This window comes from Macaca thibetana, chromosome 8, assembly GCF_024542745.1.
Source record: "Macaca thibetana thibetana isolate TM-01 chromosome 8, ASM2454274v1, whole genome shotgun sequence".
Lineage (NCBI taxonomy): Eukaryota > Metazoa > Chordata > Mammalia > Primates > Cercopithecidae > Macaca > Macaca thibetana.
The window spans coordinates 74,971,172-74,989,159 of NC_065585.1; the positions used below are offsets into that span (position 1 = coordinate 74,971,172).

Genomic DNA, 17,988 nt, shown 5'->3' on the forward strand with positions numbered 1-17,988 from the left:
TATAATCCATAAAAGAAGGTAGTTATGGTACTTATTATCATAGGGTCATTGTGAGGAATGAATGAGTTTACATGTCTGGCACTCTAAGTTGTTCCTGCTGTACAGTATGTGTTAGCTATTCAGTCCTTTGAATCTAATCAGCGCTGAAGTAATTTTACCCATTTTTAATGGCTCAATGTTAGTTCTACACATGATAAAGACTGTCAATATAGAAACATATAATGAGGGTCTATTTAAACACAAATTTGAATTTTATTGAGTAACTACTTGTAACAGACTTCTACCTTGAACAAAAACAGTTATTTGATGCAATGTTATTTTTTATGATGTATAGCAGCAGTGATAAGTTTTCAATAGGTATATGACGAGAGGGAGAAGACGGAAGGAAGGAATGAATAATGCTAAAATGTATTGGGTGCTTATTTTGTGTCCAGCATTATACTAAGCTCTACAAACATTCTCATTTAAGCCTTGTAACAACCATAGGTAGTCACTGGTATTATGTGCATTTTGCAGCTGAGGAAATTGATGTTCAGGGAGTTCAATAATTTTCCATAGGCCTCAGAGTCAGTGAGAGCTGAGAAAAGAAACTGACCCAGAGCAGAGCTCTCAGTCTGTTCTCTTACTGGCCCCCTTAGTGAATGGTCTTTGAGTCACGGTTCATGAAAGGGATTTAGGTAGCTTGGCTTTTCAAGTGTAGCTAGTATTGATGTGTCTTTTTCCAACATGTACTGCACACTTTCTTGTCTCACTCAGCTTTTCTCAGAGTCCTCTTTAGCATCATTATTATATCATGTGTTGTATCGATGTTATTTGAGACTGTTGAAGAATGAGTCAGTTTGCTCTCCTTTGACGCGACCCCACACTTTAGTATTATTTTTGTATTATTTTTGTTTATTTGCTATATTTCTTCCCTTCCTGTTATGCACCTTCACTTTGGGCTATTACAAGTAAATATTTAATGTTTGCATATAATTTTAAGTCAATGGCTGGGGCTGGGATGGGCAGGGAGGCTGAGTGCAATGCTATGTAAAAAGCATGCCGGGTGCGGTGGCTCACACTTATAATCCCAGCAGTTTGGGAGGCTGAGGCGGGCAGATCACTTGAGCCCAGGAGTTCAAGACCAACCTGGGCAACATGGTGAGACCCCCTACTTCTCTATAAAAAAATTAAAAATTAGCCACTGTACCTGTAGTCCCAGCTATTTGGTAGGCTGACATGGAAGGATCACTTGAGCTTGGGAGGTCAAGGCTGCCGTGAGCCATGATTGTACCACTGCACTCCAGACTGGGCGACAGAGTGAGGCACTGTCTCTAAAGAAAAAAAATCAAAATGAATAAATAAATAAATTAAAAAGCAAAGCAACCACAAAAAACTAGCTATCATGAACCGATTGCTAATTTGGGGACAGACATTTTATGATGTCCATCATAACATTGTCTTATTTAATTTCGATGATCCCCAAACATACTTATTACCCCTCTTGTAGATAAGAAGGCCAATTTGGAAAAGCAAAATAATTTTCCCAGGATCCTATAGTAAGCAAGTGGTAAAGACAGGATACAAACCCAGGTCTGTCTGAAGCCACAGCCCATGAGTTGTCCCCTACACTACACTGCCTGCCCTCTTCTGGAGAGAGTGTGAGAGCTCAGGGAGCTGCAGGGATTCGGGGGACTGGAATGGAGAGTTTGTGGAGACTGGCTCCAGAGGCAAGTGAGCAGTGCCTGATGGGTAAGGACCTCGTAAGCAGCCAAGTAGTAAGAGGGGTCAGGCATTATCATAGCTATGTTATCTGTAGACAGATGACCTTTTAAATTTATTTTTATTTTTATTTTTGAGACAGAGTTTCACTCTTATTGCCCAGACTGGAGTGCAGTGGCAAGGTCTTGGCTCACTGCAACCTCCGCCTCCTGGGTTCAAGCCATCCTCCTGCCTCAGCCTCCCGAGTAGCTGGGATTACAGGCACATGCCACCATGCCTAGCTAATTTTTGTATTTTTAGTTGAGACAGGATTTCACCATGTTTAGCAGGCTGGTCTCGAACTCCTGACCTCAGGTGATCCACCCACCTTGGCCTCTCAAAGTGCCGGGATTACAGGCGTGAGCCACTGTGCCCAGCTGACCTTTTTAAAATCAAAACTGTCTCTTTCAATTTATTTATTCAGCAGATTTTTTTTGAGTACCTAATCTGTGTCAGGCACTGGGCTGGTGGTTACATTCTGAATAACTGAGATTTCTGGAAGTCTGCCCTGAACAAACTTCTCAAAATAAAGCCCTTTCCTGACTATCTTAAAATCTTCATTTGATGTAACTTTAAATATCTTTGAAAATAGCACACTCAATTATTAATGACTAATTGTAGGAATCATTCTCTCAACTGTGACCTTTAGTAGCTGATAACAGCACTTAATAGAAACTTATTTTAAAAAATGAATTTTCACTTTGCAATGGATCTATATTCTTACTTGATTGAATTCAGTATTAATACTTATGATGCTGCTTGTATTCTGCTTACAATTGATGGGAATGTGTTGACTATTTATGAACTTGGAAGCTTGAATGGCAGAGTTTGGAGGTGAGGAATCGTAGTTAGAACATGGCTACCCTGTTAGGGAGGGCCAGGGACCTCTGATTGCTAAGGAAATGTTGAAAGGGGACTGAGAAATTGATCCACGGGGCATCATGCAGTCAAGAAGTCCAGGGCTCTAATACTACAATTTCATTCTACTCTCTGTATTTGCTTCCCAGTGCTCTGCAACGTGGCAAGCTCAGGTGAATTTAAAGACAGAAGTGTGAGTCTAATAGCTCCTGTTCTACTTTTCTTGGGAAGCTTTCCAATACACATTCATTTCCCCTCTCTGAATTTTGATAGCACTCATAATCTGTACCATATAATCTAACATTTAATTATATGCATTTTGCATTTTTTAGAGGTTGTTTCTTATATTTTTGGCTTGCTTATGAATAGGTTGTAGGTTCTTGACGGCAAGGGCTAAGTTTAAATGTCTTTGTCGGTAACCCTCATACTTGGTGAAGTATTGTGAAGGCCAGCTAAGTGGGCAGCAATATATTCTTTTATTTTTTAAGTCTTGCTCTGTCACCCAAGCTGGAGTGTGGAGTGCAGTGGCCTGATCTCTGTTCACTGCAACATCCACCTCCCAAGTTCAAGTGATTCTCAGGTAATCCCCGAGTAGCTGGGATTACAGGTGCACACCACCATACCCGGTTAATTTTTGTATTTTTAGTAGAGACAGGGTTTCACCGTGTTGGCCAGGCTGGTCTCAAACTCCTGTCTCAGCCTCCCAAAATGCTGGGATTATAGATGTGAGTCACTGCACCCGGCTGGGTCAATGCATTCTTAAGTGTTTGCAGAAAAATATTTGAATATTCTCAATAATGTAAAACATATTTCACATGGGATATTAATGCTTTTCTTATGAGAAAGAAATGTCTATATTGGTCCATATAACATGCTATAGTCTACATTATTTTTCTATTGAATTTATAATTTAGTGATATATCATAAAATACACATCATAGAAGGTTAGCAATGCTAGCAGAACTAACCCATTGGTGCTCAAAAACACTTGAATGAAATTCTAATCAGGTTGCTGTTTATAATATTCAGTATAACACTAGTATAATTATTGAGTAGATTTCTCATTTACATCACAGAAAGGGAGAATTCCTTCATTTTCTTAGTTTGCTCAACTTCCCACTGCTTTACAGTTGATTACAAAAAGTTTTCTCGAGAATTTTTTCACCACAAACTTCTACTTTGCTAATTTGTCCTCACTCACAAAAGAAAAGCCATAAATGCTATTCACATTTTCCAATTTTTTAGGTGGAGTGGATTCCTCCTTTGTGCCATTGCAATGTTTCTTGTGATATTCCCAATGTTTACTTTTCCAAAAAAGCTTCCACCTCGACACAAGAAAAAGAAAAAGAAAAAGTTTTCTGTTGATGCTGTTAGTGATGACGATGTTCTGAAGGAGAAATCAAACAACAGTGAACAAGTGGACAAAAAAGTTTCTTCTATGGGATTTGGAAAGGATGTCAGAGGTAAAGTATACCTCTTGAATAAATACATGCATGGAGCTTTGGTCAGTGCTACTCAAAGTGTGGTCCCAGGCCAGTGCTGTCTACCCACTGTCTGTGGTTGGCTTGTGGCCAGATAAGTACTAAGATTGAGAGTAAGTGTTGCAAAACTTTTAGAAACTTGACAGAGTAATTTTTTTTGTGTTGCATCTAATAATAATTTAAAAATTAAGCTTATATTTTGTTATTTAAAATTAATTTTTAAATTATTCATTTGTGTATTTCGCAAAAGTATTAGTAGATGACAGGCTAGAAATCATAATTTTAAAAAATGGCTTTTCCTCACACACAGTTTGAGAAGCACTGATTTAGATCATAAAGAAACAGATGTCTATATATGTTATTTACTATAATTAGAGATGTCTGATTTTTAAAATATTAAAAATCAAGTGCATTGTGCCATGGAGGGTTTGTTGCAGGGGAATAATAGTGGCTTTGGTGTGTGGTTTGATGCCTACATAAGTATAAAACCTACCACTAGAAAGGGATCTCACTTAGCAGCTGTGTCAAATGCTTGCATATGGGCTCAGAGAAGGGTGGCCAGGGGATGGGCCTCCAAACCCAGTGTAAAAGTATTCAGAAGGTCTTGGTGATGTATAGTTTATTTTTTTCATTTTTATTTATCTTAAAAATGCTGATTATATTAAGCTAGATTAGGCAATCTATAACCTAAACAATTTGAAGTGATCATGACCAGACAATATTTGTTCAGTGTTTCGTATATCTGTTGAATGAAAATAAGTCCCTTTAATTCTAGAAACCTATAATGTGACGCTCCCATTAGTTTCAATTTTGTTTCCAACATTCTCTGAATTGATTTTTTTTGGTATAAATTATGAAGCACAATATTTATCAAGTGCTTTCATCAGTCAAGGTTGTGTTAGGTAAAATTTACCTAGGCACGTTATCATCTCATTTTGACTGTATACACAGTGTGGCCAAAGAGGAACATTTCCAGCCTAGAATAAAGTTACTCATATGTTACAGACATGTCCCTATGACCTAAGAATAATAACAGTTAGATTGAACCATTTTTAAAGACTATATTTTTTGAAAGCAAATGAAGTGCTATTTCATTGAAAATGCTTCTTTCCAGTTACATTTTAGATTTGGCCCTCTCCCTTCCCATGATTTTGTGACACTGTGCACTTTTGGAACTGTGCATGACTTCTTATGCTCTAATAACATAAATTGTTCTCTGGACGCTGGCATGGCCTGATCTCTTCCCATGTGCACAGGCCCATCATTTTTGTGAACCTGCTATAGACCATTATGGCTACTATCAAAAGAGTGATTTTTTTTTTCACAACTCAATTGAGACAAGGTTGATGTCAAAGAATTTAAAACATAGCAATAGTCTTTGTGATTCTTTTTTTTTTTTTTTTTTTTTTTTTTTGAGATGGAGTCTCGCTCTGTCGCCCAGGCTGGAGTTCAGTGGCCGGATCTCAGCTCACTGCAAGCTCTGCCTCCCGGGTTCACGCCATTCTCCTGCCTCAGCCTCCCGAGTAGCTGGGACTACAGGCGCCTGCCACCTCGCCCGGCTAGTTTTTTGTATTTTTTAGTAGAGACGGGGTTTCACCGTGTTAGCCAGGATGGTCTCGATGTCCTGACCTCGTGATCCGCCCGTCTCGGCCTCCCAAAGTGCTGGGATTACAGGCTTGAGCCACCGCGCCCGGCCGATTCTTTTTTTTTTTGAGATGGGTCGCCCAGGCTGGAGTGCAGTGGTGCGATCTCCACTTACTGCAATCTCTGCCTCCCAGGTTCAAGCAATTCTCCTGCCTCAGCCTCTTGAGTAGCTGTCATTACAGGCGCCCGCCCATGCCCAGCTAATTTTTTGAATTTTTTTTTTTTTTTTTTTTTTTTTTTAGTAGAGATGGTGTTCCACCATGTTGGCCAGGCTGGTCTCGAACTCCTGACCTCAGGTGATTCACCTTCCTCGGCCTCCCAAAGTGCTGGTATTACAGGCGTGAGTCACCATGCCTGGCCAGCCTTTGAGTTTTCATTTATGGAGACTATAAAGTAGACTCAAAGGGAGAAATAAAGTCATACATAAGATAAAATTATATGTTTTATAGCTTAGGGTTAGGTGACTTGAATATGAAATATATCATCTATTGGACAGTATAAAAAAGTGGGGAGAAGATTGGTATCAAATACCAACAGCAGATACAACTGTTGCTGGGAATGAAGTTCTTTTGGAAGATGCAGTGTAGACAATGCGATCAATGCCCTGTTCACATTTTTGGACCCTACCGTTTTCATGGCGGAGGTCCACTAACTGCCGGGACTGAAATTATTTGCCTGAAGGTTTTTTTTTGTGGGCTGAGAAAACTGCTTGGCTCCTGCTTGAGGCGGTTTTCAGGTACCAAGGAATGAAACCCCTGGCCTCCCATGCCCCAGATAAGTCTTAAGCGGATGACTGGATAAGCACCGCGGCTCCTGCCCCTCTTGGAGGAGGCAATTCTGAGGTGTGTCTCTGTGTCTTTCGTGGGCTCTCCTCCCTTCCAGTGCACTTCCACCATGCTCTCCACCCAGCGTTCCCTGAGTTGCCCAAATAAATTATTTGGACGTGAACTCTTGTCTCAGGTCCTGCTCCTGGGGAACCCATACTTAGACATGCAGTTTCAAAAGCGATCAGGGCCATTGAGAATTCAAAAATGGTTTTGGAAATTGAATCTATACACTATTTTATGGGAGATCTTCCTGTACTGCCAGGGGTTGCTTTTCTTTGTCTTCTCTATGCTCAATGTGATGGTTCAAGATATTTTCTTTTAAAAACAAGAATAAGAGGAGTCTTTGAACGATGATGGGTAGTTGGTTTATAAAATCTGTTTCTATTCTGATTTTCTTATGAGTATTTTTGATAAAGCCTCCTTTTTTTACCCTAGGCCTTGATTATCATGACTAATCCTACTTCTGCAGCCAAATCTCCTGACTGGGACACACAACTGATTCATTTTATTATTTCCACCTGTACTGGATTCTCTAATCATATCAAGACTGGAACTTCAAGAGACACATTATCTTGTTAGAAAGAAATACTGTTTTAATTGAATTATATTGAAAATGTTTTGCCAAAAATGACATTGATGATATTAAAATAATGTTCAATTAGAATATTTAAAATTAATTCATTTTTATCTTGTATACATCTATTTCCTTTAGTGTATCTAATACATATCACCTGAAGAAAGTGATTAATATTTAATATAATTTTCCAAAGGACAAATTAAATCCCCAGGAATCGTTCTGCTATTGACATCATTTTTTTTTTTAAACAAAGCTGAGATTTATTATTGAGGTCTTGCCTTAAAGAATGATTCATAGAAAAGTCCATTTTGAGTTAAATCTGAGTTTGACTCCCAGATCCTGTTTTCCCTTCTATTTTCTGGAGTAGGGCTTCTTTTGATCTTAATTTTTGAATTTTTTATTCTATTTTTATTTTATTGAGACAGAGTCTCTCTCTGTCACCCAGGCTGGAGTGCAGTGGTATGAACTTGGCTTGCTGCACCCTCAACCTCCCAGTCTCAAGTGATCCTTCCTGGCTCAGCCTCCCTAGTAGCTGGGACTACAAGCCTGTGCCACCACACCTAGGTAATTTTTGCATTTTTTGTACAGATGGGATTTCACCATGTTTCACAGGGCTGGTCTAGAACTCCTGGGCTCAAGGGATCTGCCTGCCTCAGCCTCCCAAAGTGCTGGGATTACAAGTGTGAGCCACCACACTTGGATTTTTGGTCTTTATTTTGTATTTCAAATTTGGATACCAATATTAGTACCTTCAAAGAGGAGGTAGAAGTTGGTAACTTATAATTCCTTAAACAGAAAATTATTGGCCAGGTGCAGTGGCTCATGCCTGTAATCCCAGCACTTTGGGAGGCTGAGGTGGATCAACCGAGGTTGGGAGTTTGAGACCAGCCTGGCCAACATGGCAAAACCCAGTCTCTACTAAAAATACAAAAATTAGATGGGTGTTGTGGTGAGCACCTGTAATCCCAGCTACTTGGGAGGCTGAAACAGGAGATTTGCTTGAACCCGGGAAGTGGAGGTTGCAGTGAGCCAAGATTGTGCCACTGCACTCCAGCCTGTGCAACAGAGGTGAGACTGCATCTTAAAAAAAAAAAAAGGAAAATAAAATTATTTGAGCCATACAGAATGGTGCCCTTTTGGGAAGTAGTTCTACTGCAGAGAATGTTAGAAGAAAATATAAGTCCACCTCCACATTTTAATGACAGACATTGAGAAAAATCTGACTCAGTGTTTTCATACTCTTATTATAAATTATGCAGGAATAATGCTGATTTAAGACACCACAAAGGGGAAAGTAGAATTCTCAGTGTATCTGCATTACATTCCACAAAGAGATTAGCATTGATTCCATCAAAAATCTTACCAATAAAAATAAACACTTAAAATATTTAAGTGAATCCATTTTCCTGAGGTTTGAGGTCCAGCATTTTAAAGCATTCCAAATTTAACTGGGCAGCTTTCTATCTAAAAAACTTTTGGTGGCAGTTAATCATAAGAAGGATTTTACTTTCTATGTCCACTTTTTAATCTTTGAAGCTTAATTGCTTAGTATTATTAATCAAGCATAAAATTTAACAGATTTTTTTCTCTGCTAGAGTTTTGTCTGTTAGAGTGCAATATATTTAAAATCCTAACTAAATAAAATAGTTGCCCTGAGGTGATAAACTGATTTAAAGAGGCCACTGAAAGTTAGAGAATTTTGCTCATGGAAGGATAATGCTGGTATCATTGAATTCACTGAGTGTTCACTCTATAGAAGGTGTTGTACTCCATGCTTTTGTTATAAAGTTGAGTGAGCCATGGTTTACCCTCCAAGAGCTTAGAGTCCACTGAGGGAGCCAGGACAAATACAGATGGAAATGTATTAAAGACCATAAAAAGAGAACAGGTGCAATGGTGTGGAGGTTCAAGGCTGCAGAGGGAACATCTAGTTGAGGGATCAGGAAAAGTTATGTGGAGGAGGTGGGATTTGGGATGAACCTCGAAAGACTGGGAGGATTTCAGAAGGTGGAGGTGGGTGTCAGGTATATTCAGGCAGAGAGAGCAAAGACCAGAAACTGGGACTGTGTAGATGTATTTGAAAGCACTGAACAAGCGTTTTGTGGTTGGTGCGTTGGATATATGTGGCAGAGGCCAGGGAGATGAGGTTGGGAAGGTCAAGCAGGGCATATGGTGGAGAGCGTGAGTTCTAGTGTGAGTTCTCCGATTTCTTTTCTAATGGGGAATGGGGAGGTCTGAGCCGGTGTTTGGTAGCAGTGGAAGAGGTAGATTAGGGAGGAGGAGGAGCAGATTGTCAGGAAGGGGCACAGGTAGACAGCTGCAGACAGAGCCCGGTGGGGAGGTTTCCACTAGTAGAGAAGGAGAGCACAGCAGCCTGCTAAACTGGCCCTGCTGCTTTGACCCTTGCTGCCTTTCTACCTGTCTCCCACTCAGCAGCTAGAAATGTTAAAATGCCACTCCTTTGCTCAAAGCTCTGTGGTCTCCCAGCTCATTCACAGACAAGTCCACTCCTTTGTGACCTATGATTTAACCCCTGGTTACCTCTTCGACTCTTTCTCCTTTCAATCCCATTTGTTTATTGTGTGTTCTGCTTCAGCTGCACTGGCCTCATCGTTGGTCCTCAAACATGCCAGACACAGTCTCACTCCAGGACTTTTACACTTGCCACACATGTGCTGGGAATGTTCTCTCACGTTCCTCAGTGCGCTTCTCACATGGCCCCTTTCCAGTGAGGCGTTCCTTAGCCACCCTGTTAAAAATCGCTGACCTTTCCTCCAAGGCTTCTTACCTCCATTCTGCCTTTGGTTTTCTCCTTAGCACCCATCACTCACCTACCGTGGATTGTACTTACTTATTTATTGCTTCCCCAATGAGAAAGTAAGCTCCTTGAAGACAGGGATTTTTTTTTTTTTTTTTTTTTTTGGTCCATTACATTTCTGCTGAGTTTACACCACCTAGTAAGTACATAGTAAATATTTGATGAATGAATTATTGAACGAGAGGAGGGAAGAAGGAGGTCATTTCTTTTTCTTTTTTTTTTTTTTTTGAGACCATCTGTCTTTGTTTCACTCTGGAGTGCAGTGGCGTGATCTCTGCTTACTGCATACGCCACCTCCCAGGCTCAAGCGATTCTCCTGCCTCAGCCTCCCGAGTAGTTGGGATTACAGGCACCTGCCACCACGCCTGGCTACTTTTTGTATTTTTAGTAGAGATGGGGTTTCACCATGTTGGCCAGGCTGGTCTCGAACTCCTGACCTCAGGTGATCCACCGCCTCGGCCTCCCAAAATGTTGGGATTATAGACATGAGCCATTGCATCTGGCGAAAGAGGTCATTTCTTTAGGATGTGACAACTGGTATGGGAATAATGGAGAGAGAGGTACCAGAAGTGGTTATAGGGTTTGAACCTCAGGTAATGGGGAGAGGAGCTAGTTGAGAGAAGCAGAAGGAATAAATTCTGAACTTGAGCTGCCTAAGAGCACCCAGAACCATTGTATATGGTCCTTTGCTAGGTGTTTTGGAACAAGTATAGTATGAATGTGCTCAGGTCAATTTTTGACCCAGCAAAGAGGAATCACTAAAAGCTACATGCCTGGGCCCTGTGCTCTTAGTCTTCCTGCATACATACTTCCCTTGCTAAATTGCCCTTTATTTTGTGTTTGCAGCTTTATTGAAAGTTGCTGCTTGAATTCCCCATATTTGCCATAGGATGGTTGCTCAGTGCCCTTTATATAAAACCCCTTTCCAAAGATCAATGGTTCTCGAACCTAGCCTACATCAGCATCACCACAAACTCTCCCTTAAACCCAGGTCTCTAGGCCCCAGTCCACAGTCTCTGATTCAGTAGGTCTGGAGGGGGGCCTGAGAATTAGCTTTGTTTTTTTTAACAATTTCCCAGATGATACTGAAGCTGTTGGTCCAGGAACCGCACTGTGAAAATCACAGCTCTAGAACATAGTTAGGAAAAACTTTGTTTTCCAGGGAGAAAGTAGAATGTTTCTGCGTTTCTGATAATGATGATTACACAGCTTTTTGCTTTGATGGCCAGGAAAGTCAGAGTCAAATCTGAAACCCAGGAAAAGTCTTACGGCCACATTTAATTCTTTCCCCCAGTTTGGATGCTCTGCTCTATTTACGTTTTCTGTGTATTGAATTCTTTGTTTCTTTTCTGTCTAACTTTTATTTTATTGTATGTGTGATTTCTGGTGGTAAGCCACATCTTTAGATTTGAACTTGCACCTTAGGAGGTGAAAGGTAAATGGTAACAGTCCAGGCAGAGAATCCCTAAAAAAGAAAGCTCTTTCTTTATACTCAGCAAAATAACTGTGGGATGACTCATCAGAGTAGCATCTCCTTAGAAAGGTATGTGAATATACTCACAAGTGCTGATTTAAACAAGCAGAGTAGTACTGCAGCCAGGAGCCACTAATGATGTCTTTTAGGCTCTGGCAGCCATCGTTTCTACCCCCTTGTCGTAGGTAAGTGTCTTGGGCTCGATGTGCTAAGCTGCAAGGTGACTGTGGTATGCTAGTGTCATCTAGTTCCTGTCTTTTCCAGGCAAGCAGCTAATGCTATTTGCCGGTGTGTTTTGCAGGGGTGGGAGGACGTAGAGTATCTTCATGGGGCCTTAGATTGGGAAACCCGTGGGGTAATTTCTTTCAAAGAAAATGAACAGGAAATGAGGGCCTGTACATCTTGTGTTGGCCATGTTGCATATGATAAGCAGTCTTGGTTTTGCTTTTACAGAAAACCCTGACTAAAAATAGTTTCATTCTTCTGGATAACAGGCATGGAAAAGTTGTATCTGCCAAATGCTCAAACACATACAGGATCATGTGAGATTCACAGGCCATAAAAGTTACTAAGGTTTTCACTGCAGGATGATCATATGTTTTCACCAACTTTTTGATCCACCAGAAGGCTTTAAAGAATACAAATGATAGGAACTACAAGATTAGAGATAAAAGAAAATTTAAATACAGTCATCCCTTGGTATTCATGGGGGACTGGTTCCAGAACTCCTTGGTGGATACCAATAACCATGATGCTTAAGTCTCTGATATAAAAATGGTGCAGTATTTGCAAATAAGCTATGCACATCCTCTGGTATACGTTAAATCATCTCTTGTTACTTATGATACCTAATGCAATATTAATGCTATGTAAAATAGTTGTTACATGGTATTGATTAGAGAATAAGGACAAGAAAAAAGTCTGTATCTGTTCAGTACAGATGCACCCATTCATTTTTTTTTCTGAGTATTTCGATCCATGGTTGGTTGAATCCACAGATGCAGAATCCATGGATATGGAGAGGCAACTGCACTTTAAGTATTTATAAAAGAAGGGAGTTTCAAGAGATGTTAAAGGCTATTCAATCATTTGCACCCATAGGATTTTAATGTATAGAGATGTCTGAGTGATGACATGACGAGGTTAATACCACTGATAGAATAAATTACTTACACTTCCTAAGAGAAGGGGGCAGGCCCTGCCATGCAGGACCACAGGGGGAGCATCAGGTTGGTCAGGAGGCAGAATCGGAGTGAGGCCAGAGTCTGGGCCACAACCTTTATTGGGGTTTCCTTGGGAAAGAGCTTAGGATTGGCTAGTTTGAATAATGTCCATAGGCTCTGGGCTATAAGGATGGCCTCCAGTTGTCTGGTACCTGACCCTGGGCAATTTAGGACATGTGAAGTGTGTGTGAGTTAGATAAGGAGGTTGTTGGGGCCACCACCTTGGGATTCGTTGGTTTGTTTATGAAAGGTATGCTCCCAGTGGTGGCTGAGCCCAGTGCTATCTCTAAGAAATGGCTGTAGTCCTGGGAGGGCAATCTGTCCCTGGCCAGCAAGCCTTTTAAGAAGTCAAAGCATTATAAAATATATAAATTTACAAACATGATTAACAGAGAAACTTATGTGTTCTAGCTGGAGTATCCGCTCACTGGCCTCCTTCAGCTATAATTATCATGTGGTGTTCCCTCTTTCTTTATTACACCACTTTTCCTCCTCCCCGCTGAGGAGGCCTTTCCTATGCCCTCAAGGCAAAGGCCTTGGTACTGCTCATGTTCTTTGCAAAGCACCCTGTATTTTGGCAGTATCACATTATTTTAAAATTTATCAATAACAATCCCCATCTTTTATATAACAATGACCTTCCACTCTGGTTGCTGTCATCTTCATTCTTGGTCTCTGTGCCCAATGTGAATTTTATGCCTTGTTTGACGTTAGTCCCTTTAAGCTGCCTTTATCTGCCTGTTTGATCACTCTTCTCTCAAAATGTACTTTTATATAAGAAATGAGTGTTATTTAAGACTTTTAGGAAAGGACTAGATGGGTTTCCAAATGGAACCCAATAATTTAATTATTGAGATAAATGGCTGGCAATATCTATCCTAAGGAAATTTCTCTTTTTTTGTTTTTCTTTCTCACAAATATGTTTATCGGACAATTACTACAGGACTAAGAACTCAGGACTCATACATGGAAAGTTACAGAACTTGCCCTCAAAGGGAGGCAGAAAGGAAAGTAGACACAATATTAATATGTTAAGTCCTAAAATGGAGGTATGCACATTCTAAGGAGGTGGAAGGAAGAGGAGGAAGGAATCCATATTGGCTGCCTGAGTCAGGGAGGACTTTCAGGGATGACACATTTCTGCATCCTTTTAAAATTGCACCTTTTAAAACAAGATCCTAAAAGTAATACACGTTCATGACAGAAAATTTAGAGAATAAAATAAAAGTGAAGTCCAATCCCATTTCTGAAAATAAAATGCTTAACTTTTTCAATAGTAAGAAAGTATTTATATTTTGAAACTAGAAAGATGTGGTGGTTGCACAACATTGTGACTGTACTAAATTCCACTAACATTTTCACTTTAAAATAGTTAATTTTATATTCTGTGAATTTTGGCACAATAAATTATTTTTTTTAAAAGGGTATGTATTTTAGTTGAATTTAAACATAAGGAAAATAAACTGCCTGGGCTACTAAATTTTAGATAAATGCTAGTATGTCTAGATACATCCATGTCAAAAATTATGAAAAGCATTAAGATGGGCCAGTATGTTTGTTTGGTATTTAATACTCATAATTTATACCTGGCTAGAAATGTACATTTGGAGGTAATAAAATTTAGTCAACTGTTTCATTGTAATACTAACTTACCTATCTTGTATAATAATAAAACAAGCACTAGTCCTATCCCACCCCCAGTTTAAATTTAAAAAAAAGATGTAAAAGGAACAAAATTAATATCTAATTTTACTTTTAGAAGGGCTCTTTAGAAGAACATAAAAGAAAAGTTGGTGTGGATGCACAATGTCAGTGGGTAAAAACAAACACATGAGCAACACATCCTGGGCATGGAATTTTCTTGCAACCAGAAAAAAAAAAAATCAGAAAATTAATGAAGGTTAAAAAATATGGTGAAACTAATTAGCCTATAGAAATTAGTATTTATAATTATGACTTTGAATCTTGAAGAAAATGTCTGATTATGCGATGCATTCTCTAGTATTACCAGTTAATACAGCAAAAATATTTAAAGCTTTGTTGCTTAAAGAGGCCATCACTCAGATATCTGAAAAATTAAGCATACCTCTTTCTCAGATATGCTGGATAAAGGACAATATTGTGTATTTTCTGTTTCTCCTGTTAGTATTTTAATTTTTATTTAATGGACATTTTAGTTTATAATCTTATCTGACACCACTAAGGATTTGTTAGCATTAAAGAACCATACTTTGAAAAGGAGCATAATTTTTTATTTTCAGTGAGTTCACCACTGTGAACCACCTTTCATCTTACGTTTTCTTAACTCTTAACCCGCTCCCCAGGAGGAAATTATGCCTCTTTGGAATGGACTTCATTTTCTCACAAGTATATGGCTATTGTTTTAGTACAAATTATTGGAATGATATAATAAAGAATATTAATAAATACATTCCAAGTATATTTTTTGAGTGCCTCCTATAGGCCAGATGAATGCTGGGAGCTGAAGATGTACAGATACCCCAAGGTCCTGCAGTCAGAGCTTTTATAGTCTCCTGAAAGGAACAGACAGGCAAACACGTGCAGAACCTAAGAATTGATGACTAGAGCTATGGACCAAGTACATGAGAGCACAGAGAGGGAGCCCCCTAGACTGTCTAGAGAAGCTGTAAATGCTTCCAGTAGGGGCAGACACCAATCCTGAAACTTGATGGATGAGTTTGACATTTGCCAAGGAGACCGGTGGGAAATCCACAAATAGTACAGAAATGAAGAAGACTATGCCATGGATGAAACTTGGGGCAGGGCAGTCATAGGACTACAGAGTGGAAGGGCAGGCAGCAGCCCGCTCTCACAGGCCTGGCATACTCAGTGGTGTTCATGGTAACTGGGTCTTCCTCTTTTGCTTGGTCAATCCCTTTGTTGGCGTACGTTTTTCAAATATGTCATTAAAACAAAGTTTGTTTCAGTAATCTAACACAACAGCAAAAAGACATGGTACAGATCCTTTCAGGTTGTAAAAAGCAGAAGCCAGTTCAAGTCACCTGAGATACCGGGGTCCTGGTGCAAGACTCCAGGGGAGAGCAGAAGCCCCAGCGGCTGGGCCCCTGGCAGACAGGGATATGCCCATTGCCACTGAGCCCCACAGTCACTCTGCAGACTCCACTGTGGCTCCAGGGTCAGTTTTCCTTACTTTTGTCTCTCACTCAATCTTCATACTCTCTGCCTACTTATCCCTTTATAGTCTCTAATGCAAACACTCTAAGGAAAACAAAGTCAAGGGATTTTTGGCCAGTCTTTGCTCACAGAGTGTGCCTTAGGCCTCTGGTGGCTGTTGGGTTGCCTGTAGGTAGCACCTCTGAGTCCAGCCTCCTTCCCTGGTCCAATCAACTCATTTGGGGCTATCAGGTCCTATGGTAAAAACCTTGCAGCTTCTGTATAAGGAGCCACAGAAGAGGGGTCTTTCAGTGTGACAGAGACTTGCAGAGCCCTCTCCAGCCTGGGATATATTTCTCATCAAACTAAATAAACTCCCAGGAATTTCATCTCCCTGCCCGCTTGAAAAGATGACTGCACCTTTCAGGTTCGCTGAAGTTGGTGCTCATTTAAGCTTTGCTCATCCAAATAAAGGCCTTTTATAGTACCAGTTACTCGGGAGGCTGATGCGGGAGGATTGCTTGAGCCCTGAGTTTGAGGCTGCAGTGAGCTATGATCACTTCATTGCATCCTGGCCTGGGCAAAAGAGGGAGACCTTATCTAAAACAAACAAACAAACAAACAAACAAACAAACAAAAAAATGAAGACCTTCATCTAACACAAACTTTAAATTGTGACTTATTTTATGAATGAGCATAAAATATTCACACATGCTGGAACACGTTTGGCTAATGGTCAAAAAATTAGAAACATATCAATACCTTCTGCCTTATATCATGCTGTGATCAATGGGGTTTGAAGAATAAATTACGGCCTCTGCCCTCATGATACTGATCCAGTCGCTCCTAAACACCATCCCTTATCAGCTTCCATAAGAATCCAGTCACAGCCAGGCACGGTGGCTCACACCTGTAATCCCAGCACTTTGGGAGGCCGAGGAGGGCAGATCACGAGGTCAGGAAATCAACACCATCCTAACATGGTGAAACTCCGTCTCTACTAAAAATACAAAACATTAGCCGTGGAGGCACTTGCCTGTAATCCCAGCTACTCGGGAGGCTGAGGCAGGAGAATCGCTTGAACCCTAGGGGCAGAGGTTGCAGTCAGCTGAGATCATGCCACTGCACTCCAGCCTGGGCAACAGAGCGAGACTCCAACTCAAAAAAAAAAAAAAAAAAAAAAAAAGAATCCACACCACCCATCTCAGATTTTCTGAATTTTGACCAAAGGCTTTGGAGGCCACTGGGTGCACCAGATTTATTGCAGCACAGCTCTGTTGTGATTGGAGTGCAATTTAACACCAGGTCCGCATGCACGGGATGATGGGGCTGCCTACACTGTCGTCACTGTGCACCTGAAGGAGCAAATGATCTGCCAATGCTATTAACACTACTTTTCAAAGTGATTTCAGAGTATAGACCACCTTAAATTATAACCTCTTGAATTTTGGTGCTTTGTGTGGAATTTTATTCCTACTTTACTACCGCTTCAGGTATTTCCTGGTTTTAGTGCCAGCTTGAATTTGTAAGATTTCCTAGCATTAAATGATCAAAAAATGATAATCACTATCATTATTTCATCATCTCTCCTTCATCATGCTTTTTACTGCATCTTTGGTTTTACAATGACACAGTTATAAATGACACCAAGAAACTGATCTAAAATACATTCTGTTGCATAAAAATTAAGTATTTGTTTGCAAATTTAGGAAGGTTTAACAACTTTTTTGCTATCTTGGTCTTCTAAATTTTATGTTTTTGAAATAATTTTGAATTTTCATGAAAGCTATAGAAATAGCACAGGGCACCAGTGTACCTACATCCTGATTCTCCAATTGTTAACATTTCTGAAAAATTGAGGGTATGGTACTCTACTGTCCCTAATACTTCAGTGTATGTTTCCCAAGTACAAGAACACTCTCCTATGTAACCACAGGCAGCCATAAGAATCAGGAAATCCACATGGACCTGGTGCTACCATCCAAACCACAGGCCCCAGTCAGATTTTGCTGATTATCCCAATAATGTCCATCATGTCCAAGATTCAATCCAGGATCACATGCGTTTAGTTTTTGTGCCCTTTAGTCTCCTTCAACCTGAAACAGTCACTCAACCTTTTTTGTTTCTCATGACCTTGACCTTTTAAAAAAGGTACAAGCAAGTCACTTTGTATATCCATTAACTTGGAATATCCTTCAATTTGGATTTGGT

At 40.1% G+C, this 17,988-nt stretch overlaps 1 protein-coding gene across 2 annotated transcripts in view; it reads left to right on the forward strand.

Annotated features, from left to right (window-relative positions):
- Nucleotides 1-17,988, forward strand: part of SLCO5A1 (solute carrier organic anion transporter family member 5A1) — a 159,784-nt gene that overhangs the window by 69,587 nt on the left and 72,209 nt on the right. For both annotated transcript variants that reach the window (XM_050801551.1, XM_050801552.1), the window contains exon 4: nucleotides 3,844-4,061. In XM_050801551.1, coding sequence (XP_050657508.1) covers nucleotides 3,844-4,061 — 218 coding nt within the window. The remainder of the gene's footprint in view (nucleotides 1-3,843; nucleotides 4,062-17,988) is intronic.